General features: G+C 37.6%; 1 protein-coding gene across 2 annotated transcripts in view; it reads right to left on the reverse strand.

Moving 5' to 3' along the window:
* Positions 1-21,008, reverse strand: part of LOC128698674 (MAM and LDL-receptor class A domain-containing protein 1) — a 696,795-nt gene that overhangs the window by 610,271 nt on the left and 65,516 nt on the right. For both annotated transcript variants that reach the window (XM_070084847.1, XM_070084846.1), the window contains exons 9-11: positions 19,910-20,099; positions 11,485-11,722; positions 7,476-7,560 (exon numbers count right to left, since the gene is read on the reverse strand). In XM_070084847.1, coding sequence (XP_069940948.1) covers positions 7,476-7,560; positions 11,485-11,722; positions 19,910-20,099 — 513 coding nt within the window. The remainder of the gene's footprint in view (positions 1-7,475; positions 7,561-11,484; positions 11,723-19,909; positions 20,100-21,008) is intronic.

Here is a 21,008-nt window from a genome sequence, read left to right on the forward strand (position 1 = left end):
TAGCACCAGCTGGTTCCACAAGTTTACGTTATGTAATAAGTTACATAAGATTAAGTTTTCTGGTGAGAGTATTTCAGCTGATCATACAGCAGCAAGTGATTTCCCTGCTGAATTGCAGAAAACTATTTCTGAGGGTAGCTACAAGCCACTGCAAGTGTTTATTGCTGATGAAACAAGTATGTTTTTGAAGAAAATGCCAACAAGAACCTACATCAGTCAGCAAGAGAAAAGTGCACTGGAATTCGAGCCAGCCAAGGATTGCTTCGCCTTGCTCCTTTGCAGTAATGCATCAGGTGATTTCAGGTGTAAGCACATGGTTATTTGCTGCTCCCAAAATTCTCGTGCTCTGAGAGGTGTAGATAAAACCACCTTACCAGTAATTTGGAAGTCAAACCAGTCAGCAGGGATGACAGAGAAATTATTTATTGAATGGTTTAAGCATCACTGTATTCCTGAAGACAAGTTTTACCTGCACATCAAGAACCTTGCATTCAAGGTTTTCTTCACTCTTGATAATTCCTGTACTCATCCAAAAACTTTCTTGGATGTGAACCCACAAACAACAAAGCTTCTGGATACAATCACTGGATTGTGGAGTCATTATGTCATTCATCACATGAAAAGTGATGAAAATTGATGAAAATGCTGGTTGCATGAATGGGATCGGACTCCAACCTGGCAGTACTAAACTTCTGGAAGAAATTCAACATTGCAGATGCCATCAGCTATACTAGAAGTGCATGGAAAGAAAGTACTCCAATCAATATTAAATGCAGGCTGAGGAAAGTTATGGCCTTGTGTAGTTAATTCTTTCACTAGTTTACCCTTGCTTGAGAGCCAGATGCAGGAAGTAATTCAGCTGGCAAGGAGATTACCAGGTGATGGCTTTGAAGATATGCAGAAAGATGATGTGAATGAGCTCTAGAGGATGATGATGAAGACAAGTCCAGAGGAAATGTTGACAGGGCTCAATGCACAGATAGAAAGGAGGCAGATAACAGAAGATAAAGAACCTGAAGAAAAACAATTAGCATTGCAACAGTTATATAAGCAGTTCCATATTATTGCAAACTTTCAGTGAAGAGGATCCTGATAAATCTAGCAGCACTGCTCTAAAATGGGGTCTACAGCACTTGATGATTCCTTACCATCAGCTGTATAATGTACCGTAAGATAAAAGAAACCAGAGATGCATTACAGAATTTATCCATATTTCAGTAAAACCATTGACTTTAGTGCCAGAACCTCAATCATCCACCTCAGATGGCAATTAACAACCATCCACCTCAGCCCAGTAGGGCCACAGTATCCCTCTCCACTCTCTTCACAATCGACAAACACCAGCAACCACAATTTAAGGTAAGAAATATCATTTCTGTAACACTTGTAGTCTTAAGTAATACATACATTGAACATAATACATCACAACAATGAACAACAACCACATTATTGTAAAATTTTATTATAAAAATATCATTTGGCATTTTTTGGGGTCCTAGGAATGTAATCCTATTTTTCCCTTTAGTTTTTCAGTTTGCTTTACATTATTTCGTCTTATGCTGAGTTTTCAGGAACACAATTACCATTTTAACTGATGGTCTACTATATTTCCAATATTTTATGCACAGCTTTAATTTTGTGTTAGGGCAAAACTATTACACATTCAATCTCATAATATAGTTCACCCTTAAACTGTCCAAACGTAGATCTACGTTTGCGCGCGTAGGACACCGACCTTGATTTTCTCCATAAGAAACAATGTAAAAAAACCTAGATCTACGTTCAGAGCAGTACACGAGCAAACGTAGACCTACATTTGGACAGTTTAAGGGTTAAATACTGTAATCATAAATATGACACGTATAACACTAAAAGATTTTATTAGGAAAATTTTCACTCAAGGGGAGTTTTATCAGGCTTCCCAGGAGCAAAAATTTTCCAAATAATTAGTTCTTTATATGTATATGTCATATTTACATACTGTTAGCATACACATGCCAGGCTCCTTTAACCAGTTTTATCCTAGCAAGCCTGTCTGAAATGCTGAACATAATACGAACTTTTCGAAACTGTACTCATATGCTCTTAAAGTTTCAGGAAAATTTGACAAACAAAAATGGTATAGCTCATCAGAGAAAAAAAAACTGTGTTCAACTTTAATTGAATATCCCAGTCAAAGGGTTAAAACTAATCAAAACAGTCTGAACTTATCAAAGATAATATAAAGCATACATAATGCTCTACATGAGCTTTACACCTACCTGTACCCACTTTCAAAGTTTTTAACAAAAATTTCTTTAAACTACAGTAGACTGTCGATTAAGATGGTACTTAGGTTCCTGAAAATGCAGTGTGAGATGAATCCACGTTAAAGGAACTGAAGAATTTATGGGAAAAATATGGTTACATTCCTTGGATCCTCAAAATAACCAAACAACTTTTGTTTAAATCTCCAAATCTTACGCAAATAAAAATGATAATGCAATTGTTGTTCACTGTCGTTATGAATAACTTTTTCTGTTGTTCAAGGCTATAAATGCAACATAAATATTTCTTACCTTAAATCGTAGTTGCTGGTGTCTGTTGATGATTGTGAAGGAGGGAGTGGAGAGGCATGCTGAGGCCCATCTGGGCTGAGGTAGATGGTAGTCCATTCAGTAACTCAGTCCAGTCAAATGAGTCAGTAGGTCAGTCAAGTCAGAACAGTCATTCAATTCAGTAGGTCATTCAAGTTAGTAGGTCACTCATTTAAGTCAGTCAGTCAAGTCATTCAGTAAATTGGTAAGTCAATCAGTACAGTCATTCAGTACTCAGTCAAGTTGGTCATTCAAGTCAGTAAGCTAGCCAAGTCATTCAGTAAATCAGCCAAGTCAGTAAGTCAGTAAATCAGTCAAGTCAGTAGGTCAGTCAGTCAAGTCAGTAAGTCAGTAAATCAGTCAAGTCAGTAGGTCAGTCAGTAACTCAGTAGTCACTAAATAAATCAGTCAAGTCAGCAAGTCATTCAGTAAATCAGTCAGTCAAGTCATTCAGTAAATCAGTCAAGTCAGTAGGTCAGTCAAGTCAGTAAATCAGTCAAGTCAGTAAATCAGTCAAGTCAATAATTCACTAAATAAAATGTCATTAAATATATCAGTCAAGTGAGTAGGTCAGTAAGTCAAGTCATTCAGTAAATCAGTCAGTCAAGTCAGTAAGTCAGTGAAGTTGGTCAGTCAAGTCAGTAAGTCAGTCAAGTTGGTCAGTCAAGTCAATAAGCCAGTCAGTAATCAGGTCAGTCATTCAGTAAATCAATGAAGTCAGTAAATCAGGTCAGTCAGTAAGTCAGTCATTCAGTAAATCAGTAAAGTTATTCAGTAAATCAATCAAATCAGTAAGTCAGTCAAGTCAGCAAATCAGACAACAGCCCTGGTTATTCATTGCACAATCCCCTATATCTGCTTCACTCTTTTTAATCATACATACAAATTGACACTTCATTAACCCGTAAACGGTCCAAACGTATGTAAGTTCTTACTGTTAGTGCCCCGAATATTTAAAAAAAAAAAATCTCTTTTTATACAGAAATAAAGAGCACATTTTTGTAAGTGTTTTAGGATAAAAAACAAAATTAGGGTCAGTACTTAACGAGATATGAGGCCACGAAGTTGGCTCTTGGTGATCACCTGACAGCAACATCGAGTCCTGCCGCTTGCCGATATACCTTTTTTTCTCATTTTGAAATTATTTTATATAATTTTTATGTTCTGATAATTACAATTTATAATAGTTCTTGTCATTTCATAACCAATCTTTGTTCTGACACTAATATTAGGTTCTAAAATTGTACTCAAATTGTCACAAACACACTGACTAGTGGACATTTACACCTGCCTTGGTCATTTACTATTGTCTAGGAATATATACAAAATATTTATATACAAAATATAGGAACATATACAAAATATTTTGGATGAGTATACAATAATAAAAAGAAAGAAGAAAGAAGTAGCAAGAAGGAAGAAGAAGAAGGAAGAAGAAGAGGAAGAAGAAGGAGGAAGAAAAAGAAGGAAGAAGAAGAAGAAGAAAGGAAGAAGAAGAAAGGAAGAAGAAGAAAGGAAGAAGGAAGAAGAAGAAGGAAGAAGAAGAAGGAAGAAGAAGAAGGAAGAAGAAGAAAGAAGAAGAAGGAAGAAGAAGAAGGAAGAAGAAGAAGGAAGAAGAAGAAGGAAGAAGGAAGAAGAAGAAAAAGAAGTTCCCTTCAAGCATGATGTAAGACAAGTCAGTGACAAGCTCGGCGAGGGTGCATGACATTTGATGAGCGGTCCAGTGATAAGATGAGATAAGGGGTGACATTTTGATGAGCGCCTGCGAGGGTCCAGCGATAAGATCCGGCAAGGCAGTGATAAGATGAGATAATTGGTCACATTTGATGAGCTTGGTATCTCTCTCTCTGCTTATCTGTCTCTCAGTCTGCTGGTCTCTCTCTCTGCCTCAGAGAGAGCCACTGTGTACCAACAGGTATTCTTACACATTATATCTACAAGCACAGTAAAGTACTTTGTCTGGATTTTTGGGGTTATCCTAGGTAATTTACACTATGTGTAATTGTATTTATGTTTACCTGTGAGACAGAGACAGAAAGAGAGAGATAGATAGAGACAGAGACAGACAGATAGAGACAGACAGAGATAGACATGTTCCAGAATAGTTTCTCTTTACTTAGGGCATAGGTTATAAGACATTCTGAGAGGGTGTTGCACGAATGTTGCACAAGGGTTATTATCAAGGATTTTGATATTTTCTCGACCACTTGTGGCCACATCCACCTCAAAGTCACTAAACTTGGGGTCAACATCACTTTCCACTTAAAAGGGGAATGTTAATACGACATGACATCAGTGAATCCTTGGTGTTTGCTTCACTTTTTTCTCTAGTTGGCACTCAATTTAACTGGTGCTCCCACAGGGTACTAACTGGTCCCAGATTTTTTTTAATACAGTGCACACCGAGTGTTAAGACACATTCTATGCTGACCAGGCATCTCAGGCCAATCCTGCCAAATTTGGAGGCAGGAAAAATAAAACGTAAATATACATTTGGGGCACTAGCGGTAAGAACATATATATATATGTTTGGACCTTTTATGGGTTAAGGACATAAGCCCTCGCCATGACCACTACATAGGCACCACATTTAAACTTACCTAATATCTTGATTTTCTTCATAATTCCAAGATTTGAATTTTTTTTTACTTTGTCTTGCCACTTCCTACATCACTTGCATGCCTCCTAGGTGCCATGGGAAGTGTCCTTGGTCCCCTGCTCTTCCTCATATACATCAATGATCTTCCAAACGTATCCCAACACCTGAACCCCATTCTCTTTGCTGACGACACGACTTATGTCATCTGTCACCCTAATCTTGCCACCCTCAACACCATTGTTAACGAGGAGCTGATCAAAATATTGACTTGAATGACAGCCAATAAGCTTATGCTTAACACTGACAAAATCTACTACATTATGTTTGGTAGCAGAGCAGGAGTTGCACAAATTAACATTAAAATTGACAACACTCTAATTGCCAGACATAATGAGGGCAAATTCCTAGGCCTATACCTCGACAACAACTTGAATTTCAGCACCCATATCCAACACATAACCAAAAAAGTATCCAAAACAGTTGGGATCCTCTCCAAGATACGATACTACGTGCCGCAAAATGCCCTTCTCACACTGTACCACTCACTTATTTATCCATACCTCACCTATGCTATTTGTGCTTGGGGATCAACTGCAGCAACACACCTAAAGCCAATAATAACCCAACAAAAAGCCGCAGTAAGAATAATCACTAAATACCATCCCTGGCAACACACCCCCCCACTCTTCATAGATCTAAACTTACTCCCTGTTCAGTACATCCACACTTACTACTGTGCAATCTACAACTACAGGACCTTAAATTCCAATATTAACCTTGACCTAAAACACTTTCTTGATAGTTGTGACAGAACCCACAGGCATAACACCAGACACAAACATCTCTATGACATTCCCCATGTCCGACTAAACCTTAACAAAAATTCAACGTATGTCAAAGGCCCTAAAATCTGGAACACCCTACCTGAAAACTCTAGAACTGCAGACACATTCATCACCTTCAAAACTACCATTAGAAAACATCTTATCTCCCTGATACACCCTGTCAACTAATTACACAAATACCACCTGGTGGTTTACACTTACACTCACTCACCCATTTGACCATAAAAAGAAATACCAATCTCAATCTTAAAATAATGAATCTTAACTAGTCATAAGTTGGCCCGTGATTCTCCAATACTGAAACTCTGTATTGTGCCAAAACAAAAGCATTCACATTGCTAAACTCACAAACTAGTATTTAGTCACTTAGCCATAATACCAACTTACCTCATACTTTGTAATATTTTAAATTTAAAATTTAAACTAAGTTTGCCCGAAATGCCTAGCCATGCTAGGTGTTCTAGTGGTACACTCTGTAATTATTATTTTACTACATGTAAACCACACAATACCCAAATTCTGTAAACTCAGCATTGTAATCCTTATAGAGAATAAACTTTGAATTGAATTGAATGGTTACTTGGCAGATGCAATGTATGGGAATTTCAGCGCCACAAGCTGGATGGCGGAGAAGATCCCTGCCATCCAGCTTGTGATGCTGAAATTTTTTCCCTCCCAAGAAGTAAAACCATTGAAACTGAATTTTACGAAGTGTGAAATGAAAATATGCAACAATTTGACAATAGTGTAAGGGAAAAAACATTTTATAGGGAACAGTTTTAATCGACAGTCAACTATACCACAAAATTCACAAAAAATAAATTAAACCAAATTAAAATACTTAATCTGCCAAAAATTAGTCTTATTTTTTTCAACACATTGGCTGTCTCCCACCAACTCAATCTCACCCAAAAAAAGAAACACTTTCACCATCATTCATCACTTTTACCATCATCCACGCAATCACTGTCTTTGCAGAAACACTCAGATACAACAGTTCAGACATCACTCCAAACAGCAAATGTTCAAAACCTCTCCTTTAAAGTGCAGGTACTGTACTTCCCACCTCCAGTATTCAAGTCCGACTAACCAGTTTCCCTGAATCCCTTCACAAAATATTACCCTGCTCACACTCCAGCAACTCATCAAGTCCCAAAAACCATTTGCCTCCATTCACTCCTATCTAACATGCTCACACATGCCTGCTTATTTAAATTCCAACCAAACACTAATTATCTAAATTATTAATGCTCATGATTAGTCACAATTTGTTACCCCTGTACCCTAGTAATAATTATTTCAGCATGATACAATGCTTGTACAGAGTTGTTTACATATGCCAATACCAACTAAAGATGTTAGAATAATATTTGTTTATTAAATTTACACCTAAATTAAGTAACCTTCACATATTTTAGTTTCAATATATCCATGATACCACAGTGGAGTACTCACAAGGTCTGCAGTGGCAGCAGTGTCATCTTCAGCATAGTACAATCTAAGTATTGCAGCAGTCCCTTTCAGTGCAAAGTAAAAGAATCTGTTGGTAAAATAAGGTTAAATCAGTATTCTACAATTTCTTAATTTTAAAGTGATCTTTTATACATGGGAAGATACAAATTTACATATGAGCCAAGGTACACTTATAAACAAGGGGCAGAATTAGATATTATACATCAAATGAGACATGGAGATATTAAGATGTGTTTCTTCAATGTAAAAGTGGAAAATAAGTGGAATAAGTACTGACAAGTGGAAGCCAACTACATGCAGGCATTCAGAAGCAGGTACAGTAGGGCCCCCTCTTATACGGAGGTTAGGTTCTAGGCTGCTGCCATAAAGTAGAAATTGCCATAAAGCATAAAGCCATTTTTTCCACTTATAAATGCATATACATGCCAGATAAATTTACACTAACATATACTAAATTAACAGTAGAACTAAGCATTAAAAAATAATAAAAAGTAAAATACATAAAAAAACATTCATTACTTACATTAAAATATTTGTAGTCTCAATGTAAGGCAAGAGGCGAGTAGTATTTATTGTAGGAAGTCAGGTGTGGTAGATATGGTAGCCTAAATAACAAAAAAAGGCACAATACCGTGACTGGAACGATACACAAATAAAAGGTCCAAGTCGGACCGAAACGTCGTCGTAAGCTTCTCTCTTTTATGTGCGGGTTATTTGTATATGGTAGCCTGCCTGGCTACCACACCTACACATAATACAGTAGAACTTCTACTTGTGAGCGCATCCACAAGTGAGTTTTTCCAAATACAAACAGTCGATGGGTCGATTTTTTGCTTCTACATGCGAGCAAAATTTCTATAAGCGAGCAAACCTCAAGGGAGGTTCCTTGATGCTGGTGAAGGGCTTTTGCTCTTGATCTAGGGAATTGGATCTCATATGTTTTTTGGACCATTTTATTGAAACTTGGGCAATGTATGAAGGAAAGATGCTTCTAAACATACACCAAAAGTGAAAGAAATCAGAGCATAAATAATGGAGTTCACTTCTCAGCAATTAGCCATCCCTTAGTTTTATTTTAGTATGGTTTTTATGGTTGTATTCTCATTTTTTTTGTCTCATTTGAAAGAATGGAAGATATATTACAGAAATAGATATGATTTTGATTACTTTCACGATGAAAAGTGCCTTGAAATTGAGCTCAAAGTAGGAGAAATGTTCGATTCTTTAAAAAATGTATTTTTTGTTAATATTTTTGGGTGTCTGGAACGGATTAATTGTATTTACATTATTTCTTATGGGAAATATTAATCCAGTTTTCATACATTTCGGATTCAGAACGACCTTCTGCAATGGATAAAGTATGAAAAACCAGAGTTCCACTGTTTATAATATACAGCAGGAGCCCCTGTATCCACAGGGAATATGTCCCAAGGCCTACTGCAGATACCTGAAACTGTGGATAGTAGCAAACTCTATATATAATTTTTCATTTACATACATATCTATGATAAAGTTAAAATGATAAGTTATGCACAATAAGAGGAGAATTAGCACTTTTTTTTAATGGGAAGAACTTAATGGCTTCTCTTAGGTACTGAAGAACTGCCACCATCACTACGTTTGTGCTTGGATGTCATTATTACAGTGGACCCTCTAATTTTGTGATTAATCCGTTCCAGAGAGTCTGCTGAAAGTTGAAATTCACAAAAAATCGAAACCATTTTCCTCATAAGAAATAATGTAAATCCAATTAATCCATTCCACACACCCAAAAGTATTAACAAAAATTACATTTTTTAGAGATTAACCCTTTGACTGTCGAAACCCCAAATCATGAGGTGCCTCTTGGTGCCGCAAAATATTTGAAAAAAAAAAAAAAAAAAAAAAAAAAAATCTTATGAAATGACAGAGAATCTTTTCCCGATGGTAAAGACACCAAAAGTACAAAATTTGATGGAAAACTTACAGAATTACGCTCTCGCAAAGTTAACGACCTCAGCGATACTTAGGAATTGGCGATTTCACCCACATTGAGTCCTATTTTCGGCTAATTCCATTGTTCCAGTTGACCAAACTCATAACTATTTCTTTAGAACTCCATTTATTCTATCGACTGAGTACAAGAAACTGCCCATTTACCGATTTCAAGTACCCAATAAAGTGGTCAGAAATTGGCAATTTGGCCAATTTCAGGCAAATTAAAAAATTAAGCCAATTTCAAAATAGGGTCCAGAATAAACAATGCAGACATTCCTGGCTCTAAAATAACATTTTTTTTTGTTTATCAGTCACGTCTCCAGGCCCCTCTGATATTACTCTTGCTTTCTATTTTGAGTTTTTATTCAAACAAAAAATAGAAGATTTACTGTTATGCAGATTAATGCAATATTGTAATAATTGTATAAATAACATCAACCCATTCATGACTGCATATTAGAATGGCTAGTTGGACATTTATTTGACAATATCATTTGTTTACTCTTGAACACTGGCAAAAATCAAACATTTCCCCTACTCTGAGCTCCACTTCAAGGTCTTTTTCACAGTAAAACCAATCAAAATCACCTCTATTTCTATAATATGCTTTCCATTCTATCAAATGTGACTACAAAAACAAGAATATAACCATAAAAACTATATGAAAATGCACCTTAAAATCAGCGTTTTAATCCAAAAACACGGTCGGAGTTTTTTTTCTCATTATGCACTGCGTGCTGCAGGATTGTCTTTATATGGTGCACACTGACCACATAGACCCATTCTCTCACATGTGGGCCTACCAGTTTTCTCCTGCTTGATTTGAAGCCGCTAGAATTTTTGAGTATACATAAAAATGTCAAACACGGTGGCTCGTAAGACGTATATATACGACCAAAACAGTCAAAGGGTTAAATATAGATTTACATACAGAAAGGAATGACAAATCAATATAAAGCAATAATAAAATGCATAAATGAACATTTAACATCACACTTACCTTTATTGAAGACTCTTGTTAGTGTATGGAAGACAGGGAGGAGGGGAGAGGGAAGCGAGTTTATTGTTTGGAGACAGAACAAGATGCTTCAATATTATGCTAATATCAACTCTACAGCTTATTTATCTACCACAATTCATCTAATATTACATACTAAACAATATTACTAACATAGAAATATGACATACTATATTCTAGAATGAATAAAATAGTATGTCATTACATATGTTAGGAGTGGTGGTGGTGGTTGTTGGGTTTATAAGGGCCACTGACAGTATAAGCCTACATATCAGTGGTGGTGGTGGAGGCGGCAGCATTGTCAGTGGCCCTATATAGCTCCAATAACATTGGAGGAGTTAAGTTTCATGCCATCCTTTTTCAATTGATTAATCTCTTAACTTACTTGCTACACTGTTAATGCTACACTTTATTGCTGACTGGTGCTATAGCCTTCATCGATTCGTGCTGCTGTAGTATCGTACATATTGTAGAATCACTGAAGAGGGTACATTCTCCCCTCTCTCTTCCTCTTCCACTTTGGTACTTTGCTACGATTTCTTTCTTTAATTCCATCATGTTTCTCACCTTCTTTACTAAAGGGCTGGCACTAGGAGCTTTCTTTTGGCCCATGGTGGCTTATTTAGCAGTTGCAAGCACAAAAACAATGGATTATTAGGTATGAACATGTGGGGTGATGGTCACTCGCCGAGAAACAATGCCAGACTAACTCTGAATGGTGTGTGGGAGGCTTTATGTGTGCACGGCCACTGGGACATGTTTCGTACGACCACTGATTTTAGATGTAAGTCGTAAGTCACGAAAATAAAAGCTATATTTTGATAAAAAAAAGTTGCCGATAATCGAAATTCACAAAAATAAAGCCTCATGAAATTAGAGGTAGTATTGTAAGTAAAATTAAGGGTTATTTTTGGACTACGGTAAACCGTGAATAACTCACACTGTGAAAACCGAACTCACTGATATGTATAGTAATTAAAATAATTGATCTCTCACCTCACACATGAGACAGCTTGTGGCGAATAGAGCTTTGAAGAGATTAATGCTGAGTTTAGTGCACTGCTATTCCAGTTATTGCTTGCTCTCAGTACATGCCCATTTTCAGTTCCTGTAGTGTGGTCTATTAAAGGCACATCTTGACCATCAGCCCATACCCACTTGGGGTCATTTGGGCCAGGGCTTCCAAGAGGCTGCCATCCACACATGTGATCACTCTCAAAGTCACAAGACTCCTCTGCAAATATTCCATTATTATTATTATTATTTCTATATCACACACATATTTTACACACACCTCATTCACTCACTTGTACTCTTTAGAAGCTAAATGTATTTCAGTCACTGAGCAATCAAAGAAAGGTATTCCCATATTTCACAAGCAAAGGGAATAGTAGAAGGTAATCACAATTTCAAATCAGTAAAATAAAAATTATTTATACATGAATATGAATTTTGGTAAATAGATTATGTGTCATATGCATGCACATAAACTACATCACACAGAAAATGAGACTGCTCACCATAACCTATTGTTTTAACTTTCCAATGGCTATCAGACAGAATAATGTCACTAAAACCAGAATCCCTTACGTAATTCTACGTCATGACCTCAGGGAATAGTGCTGACACATTACCAGTAAAAACTTGTGAAAGCACTAATATCCATATGGGGGCAGTAGATAGAGGGGAAACAGAAAAAATGCACCAGCAGCAAATTCAGCCACAAAATATCCAAGCAAATAAAATTCCAATCTATGCAAATTCTATGTCTTGGGTATCTGCAGGCATGGTATATCTATTAAAACAGGTGGGACATACACCTCTGACCATCTCAAAAAAATGGCGTACTCACATGACAATAGGAGGGTGCAACTCCCCTTCCTGTAACTTATTTCATCCCGAAATGTTTCACTCGTCACTCCATGAAAGAAAATGCTATAACATATACTGCCAGGCATGTCATCTGAAGGGGACAAGAAGACACAGACCAGCTGGACTATGGGAAACAAAAGAAGGGAGCCATAACCTCTCCAGAGAAGGAAGTTTGTTAGTGCCATGGAGGAAAAAAGACTGGCAAAAAATGACAGAAATCTTACACCAACTGAAAACACTTCTGGAGCAGAGGCACAGTTATTGGCCTTCACTCCAGAACAACAGATATTAAAGCCAGCAAATGCCCCCCTAAATTCCATCAATATAACAACATTTATCATTGCAAACATACAGGGTCTACAGCCGTCAACAAACAACAAAGTTCCTTACATCAATGGACTGCTCACGGAGTCAAATGCAATGTTTGCAGCTTTCACAGAGACCCACATAGAGGACCATTTTGACAGTAAAATATTGATCCCAGGTTATAACCTATTCAGATGTGAGAAACTAAACAGGCAACAAGGGGGTTCACTTGTACATCACAGAGTCGCTCATTTGCTCAAACCTACTAAACGCCTCAAATGATATAGTTGAAGTTTTGGCAGTAAAGAATGAAAGCCAAAACCTTATCATTGTGGTGGTATACAAGCCTCCAGATGCAACTTCCCAGCAATTTCAGGAACAGCTTTTGAAAATTGACCACTGTCTGGAATATCTCCCAACTCCTGCCCAAACATCTTGCTACTAGGAGATTTCAACTTGAGACATCTAAAATAATATTTTAGCAGAGATCACCCCAGGAGGTAGCTCAGATGAAAATTCACACCCACACATGAACTATTAAATCTCTACATCAAATTCACCTTAAACCAGCAAATATTAGAGCCTACAAGACTAGAAAATATGTTGGACCTCATCTTCGCTAACAACGATGATCTAAAATGTAATATAACCATATCAAAGACAATACACTCAGATCACAACATAATACTGGTACAGACATGTATGCAAAGGGCTCCTGACCAGCAAAATGTGATCAGTCATGAAGGTGTCTTCACAAAATTCAGCTTCAATAACAATAACATACAATGGGAACAAGTCAACCATGTCCTAAATGAAACAAGCTGGGAAGATATCCTAAACAACACGGATCTAAACCTTTGCCTAAAAAAAATTAACTCTGTGGCTCTTGAGGCCTGCTTAAGGCACATTCCATCAAGAAAAGGAAAGAGAAGATGTAAACTAAAAAGAGAGAGACGCTCCCTATACAGACGAAGGTGAAGAATCACAGTGCTGCTGAGAGGGGCCAATATAATTAAAATACGAGGGAAGGCACTGGTCAGTGAAATAGCAAATATCGAACTTAAGGAATCTTACAAGAGGCAAGAATCTCAAGAAGAACTAAAGTCATAAAGGAAATTGAAAAAAAAAAAATACTTCTCTTATGCCAAATCTAAGGAAAATATGACATCAAGTACTGGGCCCCTGTTTAGGTGGGATGGGACATACACAGATGACAGCAAAGAAATGAGTGAGATACTAAAGTTCCAATAGGACTCAGTGTTCAGCAAGCCATTACCTAGACTAAGGGTCAACAATCTAAACGAATTCTTTATGAACGAGACCCAAAATCTGGCCATCTCAAAAATCTCTGATATTATCCTAACACCACAAGACTTTGAAAAGGCAATAAATGACATGCCCTTGCACTTTGCCCCAGGCCCAGACTTATGGAACTCCATGTTCATCAAGAACTGCAAGAAGGCCCTATCATGTGCCTTCAGCATCCTATGGAGAGGAAGCAGGGACACAGGGATCACACACACACTAAAACAACAGATATAGCCCCACTCTACAAAGGTGCAGAAAAGCAACTGCAAAGAACTACAGAATGATAGCACTAACATCCCCTATCATAAAAATCTTTGAAAGGGTTCTAAGGAGCAAGATCGCCAACCACCTAGATACCCATCAATTACACAACCACCCAGGGCAACACGGGTTTAGAGCAGGTCACTCCTGCCTATCCCAGCTACTATGACAAGGTCCTGGATGGTATAGAGGATAAACAAAATGCAGATGTAGTATACACAGACTCTGCAAAAACCTTCAACAAGTGCGACCACGGTGTAATAGCTCACAAAATGCTTGATAAAGAAATAACAGGAAAAGTTGGTAGATGGATATAGTATAACTTCCTAACAAATAGAACACAAAGAGTAATAGTAAACAGAGTATACTCCGAAGCAGCTACAGTGAAAAGCTCTGTTCCTCAAGACACAGTACTCGCTCCCATCCTATTCCCAATCCTCATATCCAACACAGACAGAGACATAAGCCATAGCTCCGTGTCTTCCTTTGCAGACGACACCTGAATTGCCATGACAGTCTCCCCCATCAAAGACACTGCAAGACTCCAAGTGGGCATCAACCAAATCTTTAAATGGGCCACTCAAAACAATATGAAGTTCAATGAAGAGAAATTTCAACTACTCGGATATGGAAAACTTGAGGAAATTAAAACTGTATCAGGGTATACAACAAATTCTAAACATACAACAGAGCGAAAGAGTAATGTGAAGGACGTGGGAGTGAAAATGTCAGAGGATCTCTCCTTCAAAGCCCACAACAATGTATCCACCGCTTCTGCTAGAAAAATGAAAGGATGGATAATGAGAACCTTCAAAACCAAGGACGCCAGGCCCATGATGATTCTCTTCAAACCGCTTGTTCTCTCTAGGCCAGAATACTGCTGTACACTAACTACCCCTTCAAGGCGGGCAAAATTGCTGACCTGGAGAGTGTACAAAGAACTTCCACGGCACACATAAGCACAATAAAGCACTTAAATTACTGTAAGAGAAGTAAATGCGAGGGTCTTGGCAAGAGGTGTGGAGTTAAAAGATAAAGAATCACACATAAAGTGGGAGTTGTCACAGTTGCTCTTTGCTGATGACACTGTGCTCTTGGGAGAGTCTGAAGAGAAGTTGCAGAGATTGGTGGATGGATTTGGTAGGGTATGCAAAAGAAGAAAATTAAAAGCGAATACAGGAAAGAGTAAGGTTATGAGGATAACAAAAAGATTAGGTGATGAAAGATTGGATATCAGATTGGAGGGAGAGAGTATGGAGGAGGTGAATGTATTCAGATATTTGGGAGTGGACGTGTCAGTGGATGGGTCTATGAAAGATGAGGTGAATCATAGAACTGATGAGGGGAAAAGGGTGAGTGGTGCACTTAGGAGTCTGTGGAGACAAAGAACTTTGTCCTTGGAGGCAAAGAGGGGAATGTATGAGAGTATAGTTTTACCAATGCTCTTATATGGGTGTGAAGCATGGGTGATGAATGTTGCAGCGAGGAGAAGGCTGGAGGCAGTGGAGATGTCATGTCTGAGGGCAATGTGTGGTGTGAATATAATGCAGAGAATTCGTAGTTTGGAAGTTAGGAGGAGGTGCGGGATTACCAAAACTGTTGTCCAGAGGGCTGAGGAAGGGTTGTTGAGGTGGTTCGGACATGTAGAGAGAATGGAGCGAAACAGAGTGACTTCAAGAGTGTATCAGTCTGTAGTGGAAGGAAGGCGGGGTAGGGGTCAGCCTAGGAAAGGTTGGAGGGAGGGGGTAAAGGAGGTTTAGTGTGCGAGGGGCTTGGACTTCCAGCAGGCATGCGTGAGCGTGTTTGATAGGAGTGAATGGAGACAAATGGTTTTTAATACTTGACATGCTGTTGGAGTGTGAGCAAAGCAACATTTATGAAGGGGTTCAGGGAAACTGGCAGGCCGGACTTGAGTCCTGGAGATGGGAAGTACATTGCCTGCACTCTGAAGGAGGGGTGTTAATGTTGCAGTTTAAAAACTGTAGTGTAAAGCGCCCTTCTGGCAAGACAGTGATGGAGTGAATGATGGTGAAAGTTTTTCTTTTTCGGGCCACCCTGCCTTGGTGGGAATCGGTCAGTGTGATAATAAAAAAAAAAATAAGTTGAAGTCCTTTGATTTGTATTCCCTGGAATGCAGGCGAGAGAGATACATGATAATATACACTTGGAAATCCTAGAGGGATTAGTACCAAACTTGTGCAAGAAAATCACTCTATGAAAGCAAAAGACTTCACAGGAGATGCTACATTCCCCTAATGAAAATCAAGGGGACCATGAGTGCACTGAGGGACAACACAATAAGTGTCAAGGGCCCAAGACTGTTCAGCTGCCTCCCAGCATACATAAGGGGGATTACCAATAGACCCCTGGCTGTCTTCAAGAAGGCACTGGACAGGCACCTAGTCAGTACCTGACCAGCCAGGCTGTGGTTCATACATCAGTTTGCGTATGGCCAGCAGTAACAGCCTGGGTGATCAGACCCTGAGCCACCACGAGGCCTGTTCTCAGACTGGGCCGCAGAGGTGTTGACCCCTGAAACCCTCTCCAGGTATACTCCAGGCCTCCAGGCATACCTAGATAAACTGTGAGCTGTAAATTATGGCCTAAATATGAAAAAAATGGGTCTGTGCAGTGAGTTTGCACAGTAGAAAAAACATCCTAGCCCAAGTAGTGCATGATGGGAAAGGCAAAACTCTGACCATGAGAATGGTTTAAAATAGCAAATTTCAGGTGTTTTCTCAGATGGTTTTTATGGTTTTAGTGGCTGATTCTTGGTATCATCCAATAGAATAAAAGACGTACTAATAAAATAGAGATGATTTTGGTTGGTTTCAGGATTGGAAGTAGCTTGAAAATGATCTCAAATTAGTAGAAATACATATTCGATTTCTCCAGTTTTCCTGAGGATGGGTAAGGCTCCCTACACCTTAAATCTGTTTTCTGGGCTTTTAATTGATCTGATACAACTGGTACACTGTAAACCATGACCTATCATTGATGGTTATATTTTATTATCTGAGAAACAAGAGTAAATCTTCTATTTTTGTGTGATTATGAATTTAAAATGGAAGGAAACAGTAATATAGGAGAGGCCTGGGGACATGATTAATGAACAGAGGAAATGTTGTTTTAGTGCCAGGAATGTCTACATTGCTTATTTTGAAATCCATTTTTAAACAAGTATTTTTCTAATTTGTGTAAAATTGGCCACTTTACACAGTAGTTGAAATAGTGAATGGGTGATTTTGTGCACTTAATAGAATCAAAGGCACACTAGCAAAACTGCTAAGAATTTGGTCAACTGAAGCAATGGATTTGGTTTAAAAATAGGACTCAAAGTCTATGAAATTGCCAATGCATAAATTGTGCAGAGAATGCTAACTTTGAACCTGCATAATTCTGTAAATTTTCCATCAAATTTTATACTTTTGGTGCCATTACCCTCAGAAAAAGGTTCTCTACCATTTCATTTGTACTTTAATCTAAGTAACTTATAATTAAAGTAACTTGCCCTATCTTCGCCATCTCTATTCAGTCATTCCATAAAACTGAAGATCACTGAACCACAGTGGCATCGTAAGGGGAGGGGGAGGCAGGCTGCCCTGGGCGACACCATAGAGCCTCTAAAGAAGGTGAAACTAATGCCCAAAACAGTGCTGCAGGAAGATAAGAAAAGAATCCTTCGTTTCTATATAACTTCTTATAAGATTACAGAGTACGAATAGGCCTATACGTATAGGGACAATCATTGATTTTGACGATGTGATAGATGATTTTGCAGGACTGAAGGCAAGAAAATGTAAGATCATATTCACTGAGATGTTACCTGTACTCAAGGTCAAATCGGAACTAGAGTTTCTCTGATACTGCAATGTTTTTCTTAATTTTTCATTTTTTTTTTTTTTTTTTTTTTTGCAATGTTGAAGATGAATAAATGTAGGATCTGTTGCCTGTACTCAAAGTGCTATTTGAGTTTATGTTTCTTCAGTATTACTATGATTATTTATTTTATCATTAATAAAGTTGAGAAGTATTCTCCTGTTCGGTTTATGGCCCTTAAATGTTCTCATTGCTAAGCATTAGTCACTGGGTATGCAGTAGTAACATAACTGGAATTTACTCCCCCCATCCCCCCCACCCTTGGATTTCATGGGTGTGACACCAAAATGCCACCCCGGGTGACACCAACCCTAGCAACGCCACTGCTGAACCAGTTTAAATAATATGTAATTCTTTTCTAATTGACCTTTAGTCATTTGCTACCTTTCTTACCATACTTACGATTGTGGTTAACTGTACAAGAAGTTCTACTTAATAATCTTTGTCTTGTTCTTCAGTAACATATAAGCCTTATGATTAGTTGCCTGAAATGCACTGCATAATAAGTGGCTTTCTTTAGTACCTACTACTGAACTAATACAATTAACATTTTTCAGTACAGCTCAAGGAAATAAACATTATTACTATTATTGCACATAGGGCACATGAGAATGTCAATTGTTCCAAGAACCTTGTGTTTGTTACTGTACACAAGTGTTGAAAATTTGAAGCAGGTTGAATGACACATTGTCGTGTTATGAGTAAAACAAAAATGAAAATTGGAGGAAAAAAAAAATTCAGGCATACTCTACAAGTTAACCCTTTGGGGATACCTAATAATAATTTACAGTAAGTTAATCACTCAACAATTATCAAATGTGATGCTGAGAAAAACAAGATCTTTAAAAAAAAATCTTGTGCAAATTAATTTCAAGAATGATCTTTAGCAAAGTGAGCAGAGAATACCTGCACATGTCAGTTGCTCTACTAACCTTCACCTAAAAATAACTGACTACGGTTTGAAGTGTGAATCCGATTAGATAAGGCATCCTTAATTTATAAACAAAAGCCTTAGATGGTATGGGGAAACTGAAGCTAACAGACGGATGGCTCTGGCATCACACCATGCAGTATTTAAGGATTCACTCAACTCAGGAAATTTAAAAACACTATAAAAATGTGAGTTTTCAATATTTTTCAATTTTCTTATGGCAGCTGTATTAATTTTAAAATTCTCTATAATCTTGTTTGTAAAAATGGATTTTTGTGTTTCTTAAGATATTCCAATTCGATAAAAATTCCAACTATTGCAAGTTTAAAACAATACTTATTACAATGACAAATATGCCCACACACAGATTATGCTGAATGGGTATTATCCTGGCTGTAAGATGCACCTGCCATTAAATATTGAAGCCATTCAGAAGAGATGGACACATATTTTGATTGTAATGATTTAACAGTAATCAAAATTTCACAGAATTTTACACACAAAATGGTCAAATCTGCACCAAACTACTCAAATTTCACACTCTGTTTTTGTTAAATTAGGAGGTACTGTTTTAGGACATTTGAAGCTATGCCACTCAGAGTTTTGAAAGTTATCCAAGTCATTTCAGGATGCTAGGAATGAGTACAATAACTTTCGTCACAGGGCACCTATAAATGCTGATTGTTTCTAGAATCTGGTACTCATTACTGAGCAGAAGCATTCAAAATTTGAAGCCAATTGGATGAGGGATTCTCAAGTTCAAGGATACTTTGTAAAATATTTGAAAAAAGTTATTACTAATCAAATATTAAAATACAGTATTGTACTTTATAATGTAGAACACCACTTTATTTGGTTATTTACCTGGTATTATACAGGGTCCATCAGTAAGGGTAATACTGTCTATGGCAATGTTACCATCTACAGTGTCTGCTCTTGTTCCCTCCACAAGGATGTTGAACAATTCATCTGAAGCAACAGTGACTTGACCATCCATCCACACTGCTCCTTGTGGTCCTTCATGGAACCAAAGTGACTGGAGATCTCTTCCATGCTGGAAGTAATGATAAGAATTTAAAAGTCAAAGTCACACTCAAATTTAAAATTAGGCTATAGAATAAATAAACAAATATATAGATGAGTACACACACTGTTTTTTAACTCAATACCCAACTCACCAACACTCAAACAAAACAAACAAACAACTTTATTTCTTTAAAGTTTAATTCTATATAGTTATGCAAAGAATTTTGTGCAGCCTTAAAAACTAACCTATAATTCCTAGACAATGATACATACAATACATGAAAATAAAAACAGTTAATTTATACAATACTGAAAGTATTCAGAAATTAAATAAAAAATTATAATTAAAGATTCATTAAGGATGAAGCTGGGTACCTAAATTTTTACAAGGAAAATGTCTTTCTAATAATAAATGAGACTCACTCCATTTACTCAATTCCCATGTTTTCAGATGTGTACTGACATCACAATGCAACATCCCCCTCCCTCCTTCAGAATACAGGCACTGCCCTTCCCACATCAATGGCCATCTGCTAAGGCAGGGTAACCCAAAGAAGAAAACACATTTACTATCATTCATTCAGTTGCTGTTTTGCCAGGAGTGTACTGACACCATAATTCAAATTATCTTCCAAATGAAACATTCCCATCCCTCTTGCAGACTGCAGGAATTGCCTATCTCACCTCCAGGACTCAAGTTCATTTCAATAGTTTCCCTGAATCCCTTCATAAATGTTACCTTGCTCACTCCAAGAGCAACTCCAATAAAAAGGACTTGTCTCTAATCATTCCTATCTAACATTATCACACATACTACCTGCTGTATGTCCAAGCCCCTAAAATTCAAAGCTTCTTTTATCTCCTCCTCCCTCCAACCATTCTTGAGAAGACCCCTTGCTCTCTTACCTTCTACCCCAAATTAATGCACCCTCATCAT

This window comes from Cherax quadricarinatus, chromosome 14, assembly GCF_038502225.1.
Source record: "Cherax quadricarinatus isolate ZL_2023a chromosome 14, ASM3850222v1, whole genome shotgun sequence".
Taxonomy (NCBI): domain Eukaryota; kingdom Metazoa; phylum Arthropoda; class Malacostraca; order Decapoda; family Parastacidae; genus Cherax; species Cherax quadricarinatus.